Source organism: Carassius auratus, unplaced genomic scaffold (genome assembly GCF_003368295.1).
Source record: "Carassius auratus strain Wakin unplaced genomic scaffold, ASM336829v1 scaf_tig00032915, whole genome shotgun sequence".
In the NCBI taxonomy this organism is placed as follows: domain Eukaryota; kingdom Metazoa; phylum Chordata; class Actinopteri; order Cypriniformes; family Cyprinidae; genus Carassius; species Carassius auratus.
The window spans coordinates 101,145-109,438 of NW_020526036.1; the positions used below are offsets into that span (position 1 = coordinate 101,145).

At 35.2% G+C, this 8,294-nt stretch overlaps 1 protein-coding gene across 1 annotated transcript; it reads left to right on the top strand.

Annotated features, from left to right (window-relative positions):
* The first annotated feature begins 896 nt into the window (after positions 1–896).
* LOC113081035 (SET and MYND domain-containing protein 5-like) lies at positions 897–7,985 on the top strand. Its single transcript, XM_026253093.1, has 13 exons — positions 897–1,042; positions 1,283–1,391; positions 2,841–2,980; positions 3,102–3,223; positions 3,755–3,824; positions 3,985–4,089; positions 4,269–4,331; positions 5,552–5,622; positions 5,693–5,799; positions 5,930–5,986; positions 6,130–6,224; positions 7,077–7,147; positions 7,487–7,985. Exons 1-13 carry the CDS (start codon positions 950–952, stop codon positions 7,629–7,631), a joined length of 1,248 nt encoding a protein of 415 aa, XP_026108878.1. The 5' UTR covers positions 897–949; the 3' UTR covers positions 7,632–7,985.
* Positions 7,986–8,294: the final 309 nt, after the last annotated feature.

Here is an 8,294-nt window from a genome sequence, read left to right on the forward strand (position 1 = left end):
TTAACTAAAGGACTAGTATTCTAAAGTTTTACCACTTAATCTTTGTAAATAAGTAACGGTAGTGAAATCAAAGTGAGAAGCTTTAGCTCCATCATTAATCTAGACAGTCAAAGTGCTCACTCTGTATATTGTGCTCATAACATCATTTAGTTTATTATATAAATGGCAATATAAGGTAAAACGTAAGAATTCATTTAAACTTTGAATTCTTATAAAGTCTCAGCTAGCTATTTATTAATAGTCTGACACTGGTGGTTTATTAATGATTTTCTTTTCATTAAATTAATTATTGTATTTAAATAAACAAGTTTGGTCAAAAGTAATCAAACAGTAGTCTGGTTATATTACCAATTTTCCATGTAATTTGGAGTCAGTAATATTTTTTTTTCTTAAGTACATAATTTAATTGTCTTAACATGCTGTAATTTCGCTGTCCGTGTTCTAAAACATTCCAATGAAATTTAAATTGAGTTAAACTTATTGTTAATTTATTGTTAATCTGTGTTTTCTGGTTCAACTTGTTGCAGCCCTGATTCAGCTCCAAAAATACACACAAAAGTGATTAAGAACCTAAATATAGTTTTAATAAAGCGTAACTCATTAAAATCAGTCCGTGTGTATACAACTTGTATATTACCGTGATGTTTCATTTGTTCTTTAACTGTCCATAAGGCAAAAGATCCGATTCAGAAAGATTCATTCATTCACTAGAACGATTCATTCACGTCACTAGTTACGGTTGAGTTGCCTCGCCACAGTTTTACGTTTTAATTAGGCAGTACCAGATAAACCTTCTCTTTCAAGCGTAGCATTTATTTATTTATTTTAAAAAAATACAGGCAGCACCAAAATTGTCTTCCAGAATATATCTTTTTAAATCGTCAGAGACTCGTACTCGCACACCATTGGTCAAGCCGAGAGGTTGGAGGTCAATATGTAAATATCCAACATGGCGGCGCCCGTGGATGACATGTTTTCTCGCTGCGTGGATCCTGCCAAAGCCAGTAATAGCGTGGAGGCTCGATTTATCGATAAAGTCAAGGTATGAAACGGTAACACCATGATAGAGACCCATCCTCCTCAGATAATAGAGTTGTGTTGTGTTTATTAAGCGGGTTTTCTTTGATTGTACTGCCGGCGGAGCCTCATCTCATGCCTAAATATGTAAACTGTGCCAAATAATCAAAAACACGCGCTCTAAAATTAAGTCGTGCATAAGGACATGCTCTAGACTGCAAACGCTAATATGTAATTTTGTAACTATTAAATTATTTCTCTTCAGGGCAAAGGATTATTCGCCAAAAGACCTTTCAAGAAGGGTGACACTATTTTCATCGAGCAGCCTCTGGTCTCATCTCAGTTCTTGTGGAATGCTTTGTACAAATACAGAGGTGAGTGCACCGATACATCACTTCTCTTTAGTTTTACAGGTGTTCTTGATCATGTTTTATGGGATAAAAGACGTTTTGCAGTATGTTGTTTATTTATCCCTTTCCTTGAGACCCTGGGGTACCAGAATTATTTATAATTCTATTTTATATATTATAAATTCCATGCATCTTATCATTTCTACATTTACATTACATTTAGTCATTTAACAGATGTTTTTATCCATTTAAAACCAATAATATGTGAGTGCTGTTAGCCTGATGCAGGACATCTAACAAGGCATTTTTTTCTTTCTATTTTTTAATAAAGAGAAAAACAAGAGGATAGAATAGAGGGAACGCTAGTGTCAAAAGAATGTCTCTTCTTTAGAAATGATAATAAAACAAGTCAAAATAATAGAAAAATAACAGAGAATGCTTTTTTTAGATTGTCATTTCTTTTATAATAAATTTAAAACAAGAAGATAGAATAGAAAAATAATAGAAAATGCTAGTTTTAGATGGTGATTTTTTACATAAAAATATAACAAGTGTAAATAATTGAAAATAATAGAAAGTGCTTGTTTTAGAGTCTTTTTTTAGTTAAAATAAGTGAAATGAATAGAAAAAGAATAGAAATGCTGGTGTTTGATGGTCATTTTAAAATTAAAATAAAACTAGTCAAAAGAATAGAAAATGCTAGTTTTAGAGAGTCTTTTTTTAAATAATAATTACAAAAGAAAAAATGAAGATAGAATAGAAAAATAATAGAAATTGTAGATTTAGGTGGTCATTTTAAAATAAAAATAAGTGAAAATAATAGAAAAATAATAGAAATGCTAGATTTAGATGGTCATTTTAAAAATAAAAATAAGTGAAAATAATAGAAAAAGAATTGAAATGCTAGTTTTAGATGGTCATTTTAAAAATAAAAATAAGTAAAAATAATAGAAAAAGAATAGAAATGATAGTTATTTTTAAAATAAAAATAAAGCTAGTCAAAAGAATAGAAAATTATAGTTTTAGAGTCTTTTTATAATGAATACAAAAGAAAACATGAAGATAGAATAGACAAATAATAGAAATGCTAGATTTAGATGGTCATTTTAAAAATACAAATAAGTGACAATAATAGAAAAAGAATAGAAATACTAGTGTTAGTCATTTTTTTAATAAAAACAAACCTAGTCAAAAGAATAGAAATGTTAGTGTTAGAGGCTTCTTTTTTAAACAAATAGAATAAGCAGTAAGAACAGAGCGTGTTAGAGTTCGAGGCTCAGATAAAGATGACAGCGATGTGTTTTCACAGGAAACAGTTCATGGAAAAGTCTGTGAAAGTGATTTCCCAGTGATCTCTTTGGGACGCTCTATAACACACCGTTCACTGAGCTTCTACAGACACACAACTCTCAATTAGTGAGTTTAGGTAAAGGGGTGTAGGTGATATCTGTGTGTTTCCTGTCCCGTGTTCAGCGTGTGAGCACTGTCTGCGTGCTCTGGAGACGGCGGAGGAGAACGCCAGACGCTTGAGCGGTCTTCCAGCTCTCAGTCTGCCTCATCCGGAGCTGTGTAAAGTGCGTCCGGACCGACACCAGGCCTGTCCTCACTGTCAGGTACACACCATGCCGTCCTGATGTCATCTAGGGTTTGATTCATGTACTGTAGTGTGTGTGTGTGTGTGTGTGTTCAGGTGATGTACTGTAGTGCTGAGTGTGTGTGTGTGTGTGTGTTCAGGTGATGTACTGTAGTGCTGAGTGCCGGCAGGCTGCATGGGAGCAGTATCACCGGCTCCTGTGTCTCGGCTCGTCTCATCAGGATCCTGATCATCCGCTCAACAAGCTACAGGACGCCTGGCGGTAAATATTCGCTCATACACTGAAAATCTCACCATAAACCACGCTGAAGTCCAGACAGTGCCACCTGCTGTCAGACAGAGGAGTTACATTTACATTCAAAAACTCTTCGGAGAGTAATGTAGCCTATGTAGAATTCTTTTAAAATGCATATGATGGCTCTTCTTTTCCTAAACTTGATTTCAAAGCTGGAATATACGGTTTATCATTTTATGAAACTTTTTTTTTTTACTTGAGCATGTGGAACGTTATCTTGTAAGTCGCCCGACCAATATTTTCTGTTTGTTTAAAACCCGACCGTCATTTTTAATGTTATTATTTTAATGTTCATGCAAACTAAAAGGAATACCGTGATAATATTGCTGATCTTTTTGCTCACTGTAAACATGATGTGAAATGTGAAAGCGTTTCATCTGTATGCAGAACATTAGAGAGGGTTTGAAGGCTGCTGGTGCAAAGGTCTTGAAATGCATGACTCTAATCTCTTGAGTTAAACTCTCTTTATTTTATTTGTATTTTTCGCATTTTATCCAGGAGCATGCACTACCCTCCGGAAACATCTAGTATCATGATAATGGCAAAGATGGTGGCCAGTATAAAGCAGGTATTTTTTTTTTTTTCTTATTGATCTGATTTTTTTTTTTTTATCTTAAAATTCTGACACATTTTTCACATTTTTCCCACAAACAAAAACAAATCAGTATTGTGAAATAAAAATCTTTCATAAGTAGATGTGAAATAATTGCTAAGAGGTTTTTTTTCAGGCTCAAGATAAGGAGCGCTGGCAGAGGTTGTTCTCTCATTTCTGCAGTCGCTCCGCAAACGAAGAGGAGGAAATAGTTCATAAATTGCTAGGAGAGAAGTTTCAGGTACATGTATAGACTTTTGACTCCAGTGATTTGATTAGATCTCAATGTCAGGCTTCACTTTTGCCTGTTTGGAGAGACAGAGTGGTTTTGTAATTGGATGGTTCTGACAAATGAATGATTTCTGCAATGCAAGATATTGATTCCCATCTTAAGTCACTAACTGTGTTGTTGTGTTTCAGGGACAGCTGTCTTTGCTGCGTAATCTCTTCTCCACCGCGCTGTACGAGGATCGACTCAGTCAGGTGTCTGTATCGCTCTTCATCTGGCTTTACTGATTTAGTTAAGAAGCAAAAGTGTCACATGATCATACATCACCGTTCAAACTTTTGGGGTTGGTAAGATAAAAAAAAAAAATAATAATAATAATATTTTGTGTACTCTACCGGTCAAAAGTTTGGATCAGAATGATTTTTAAAGAAGTTTTAAAGCTCATCAAAACTGCATTTATTTGATCAAAAATACAAGAAAAATGTGTAATATTATTATGATGTCAAATAACAATTTTCTATTTTAATATACATTAAAATTTAATTTATTTCTCTGATACAAAGCTGAATTTTCAGCATCATTACTCCAGTCTTCTGATCTTCAGAAATCATTCTTATATGATTTTATTATCAGTGCTGGAAATTATTATTATTTTTTTTTGGAACCCTTCAAGATTCTTTGATTAATAAAAATATTAAAAAGAAGAGCATTTATTAAAATATAAATATTTTCAAAAGCTTGGGGTCAGTGCATTTAAAAAAAAAAAATGAAATTAAAACTTTCATTCAGCAAGGATGTGTTAAATTGTTAAAAAGTGATAGCAAAGATTTATCTTGTTAGAAAATATTTACATTTTGAACAAATTGTATTTATTCATCAAAAAAATCCTGAAAAAAGTATCACCGGCCCCAAAAAAGCATTGCATTGATAATTCCAATGAATAAATCCATTAGTTAACTCCTTTATTTAACACAAACTAAGAATAAACAATACTTCTACAGCATTTATTAATCGTAATATTAATTCCAACATTCACTATGCATTATTAAAATCAAAAGTTGTGCTTGTTAACATTTAGTTAATGCACTGTACATTAACAACGAACGACTGTATTTTTATTAATAAACACTGTAATAAATGTATAGTTCATTGATGTTCGTTAATGCATTCCTGGGTCTGGGTTAACATGAACTTACAGTGAACAGTCATATTTTTATTTCCTAATGTTAACTAAGATTAATTAATCTTGCGCATTATTAGTTAATGCAACTAATGCGACCTTATTATAAAGTGTTGACGAAATCTTACCAAACACAAATTTTGAAGCCTAATGTATATTTTCTTAAATACAATATCTGAAAATCTACTGATAACTGACAGTTATTTGGTCAAACAGACAGTGTTTCTGTGGTTTATCACTGCTTTATGTCATGTAATGGAGTGTAAATGAGAGCGACTGTGTTCTTTGTTACAGTGGTTCACTCCTGAAGGCTTTCGCTCTCTGTTTGCCCTCGTCGGGACCAACGGTCAGGGTATTGGCACCAGGTAATATCCCCTCAATGCAAACGTATTTTTAGCGTACACGTGTGTGCGGTAGAGTAATATTCCTCTGTAGTTCTCTGAGTCAGTGGGTTCATGCGTGTGACGCGCTGGAGCTTCCCGGCCAGCAGAGGGAGCAACTGGACGCTTTCATCGACCAGCTGTACAAGGACATCGACAAAGGTTATTTTTCTCCTTTTTATAAAGCTCGTTGATCTGTACACCATATTTATCTCTGCGTTAGACATCTGGTGCCTTGAGACCACTCCGTAAAGTATGCAAAAGTGTGAAATAATTTTTTGTTTTGTTGCAGAAACCGGCGATTTCCTCAACTGCGAGGGCTCTGGTCTTTTCCTGCTGCAGAGCTCTTGTGAGAACCGTCTTTATTCGTGTCTTTCAGTGTTAAATCTTGCATGCACGTTAGCTTTGAGACGCCAGCTTTGTTAATGAAGCCTGTTTTTGTGCTCCTCAAAAAGAGAGGGGAAGATTTATGAGTGTTTCCTGTGTTCGCAGGTAACCACAGCTGCGTTCCCAACGCCGAGGCGTCTTTCCCCGACAATAACTTCCTCCTCCACCTCAACGCTCTCAGTGACATCGGCCCTGGAGAGGTCAGACCAGCATCTTAGATAATAGATGCTAAGCTGAGGCTCGTAATGTGTTCGAAAGCCGGTTTCGACAGTTTAGACTCAAGAGCAGTTTTCTGGTAGATTGAAAAAAGCCTGCATTCATGGTGCAATACTGTTCATGTTGCACAGAGTTATTTTTAATAGGTTTGTTGATCTGAATCATATTAGAAATGCAGTGCATGACAGCTTATTGTGGATCTCTTATGGCTAATAAAATGCATTTTAAATAAATGCATTTTATTCATCAAAGAATCCTGAAAATGTATCACGGGTTCCAAAAAGTTTAATAATAAATCATCATATTTTCATGATTTCTGAAGATCATGTGACACTGAAGACTGGAGGAATGATGCTGAAAATACGGCTGTGCATCACAGAAATAAATTACACTTTAAAGCATATTAAAATAGAAATCATTATATTATATTGTAATAACATTTAGCAATTTTACAGATTTTTTTGCTGTATTTTTGCTCAAATAGATGCAGCCTTAATGAGCAGAAGAAACTTAAAAAAACATATTAAAATGGTTCTGATCCCAAATTTTTGAATGCATATTTTGAATGCATATTAAAATAGAAAAATAATTAAATGCACCCTTGATGAGCAGAAGAAGCTCCCGTAAAAAGAAAGGATTTTACAGGAATTTGAAGTGTGCTCTGTTAGTGAGCGTCTGGAAAAATGAAATGTTGGAAAGAAGTAAGACCACTGACAAACAATAAAACCGAAAACCTATCATTTCTGCCCAACTCTGTTCCCTCGGTGCATCAAGTAACTGTGATGAAACAGAGGACAGCATTGCTTCGTTGCTGATTGTCTGGTGTGTTTCTGCAGGAGATCTGTATCAGCTACCTGGACGTCTGCCAGCGAGAGCGCAGTCGTCACAGCCGGCACAAGATCTTGAGGTAAACCGGTGCAATCCCTTGTTTAAGGATTCAGTGTGAACCGGCTCGGCTCCAGAGACCATCGCTGGCCTTGTTCTCACGCAGCAGCTCCAGCGAGGCTTTATTATACTCGCATTATTCCTGTGAAACCTTGAGAAAAATCGCCGGTCTCTGAGCTCCAGATCTGATGCATATTATTATCTAAACTTGGACCGAACACTTGAGTGTGAAAGATTTAATAATAATTGCATAATTGCATGCTAATTCCAACCGTGTTGTTAGTGCATGTAGTTAATTAATAAAAGTATAAGCTAATGCTGTTTCAAACCAAACCACATCATCTTTTCCTCTGGTTTTCAGGGAGAATTACTTATTCGTCTGTTCCTGTCAGAAGTGCATGTCCCAGGTGCAGGAAGCGGATATGACATCAGAGGAGGAGGAAGAGGAGGAGGAGGAAGGTGAAGCGGAGGGAGACGACATGGAGGATGAAATGACAGATGTGTAATCATCTACAGCAGATATCACACTTACAGTAGCAGTACGGTTCACTGTCTGGCTGTTCAAACCCTAATATCGAAGCCTATGCAAAATAGAAGTGCGCTGTTTTTATCATGTGCTCTTTCGGTCATGACTTCTACCATGCAATGGGTTAAAGTAGCTCTAAACACACATGCATTCAAAAAAAAAACTGATCGTGCATGAAACATGATCTGTCTGTGCACTGATGGGTTGGTTGTGTTATATAATTCATCACATGTTTGATCACATCTCAGAAACTACTGTCATCAGATCGAGAGGAAGAAGTGACCCATGTTGCTGTAATGTGACGGAAAAGAAATGAATGAGAAATCAAATCTGACCCCGTTTACTTTTTGAGTACGTACATCGTGTTTTTGTCTTATGTAAGGATTTGAATCATCTTTCCAGCTGACGACGTCTAGGTCTTAAGGGAAGAGAGATATAATCAATGCATAGCCAAATAACTGGTTAGGGATTGTTTCAGGCTTTTGTTGAAATCTTGGCAATTGGTAATGTGAATATAATAAAGGTTATGGCAATAACTGTAGGTATATGCAATAGAGATAGCATTTAACTATATATTTAAGTAATACGTTTTCAAAAAGTCCAAGAGTCGCCTGCAATTAAGTCATTTTATTATTATTATTAT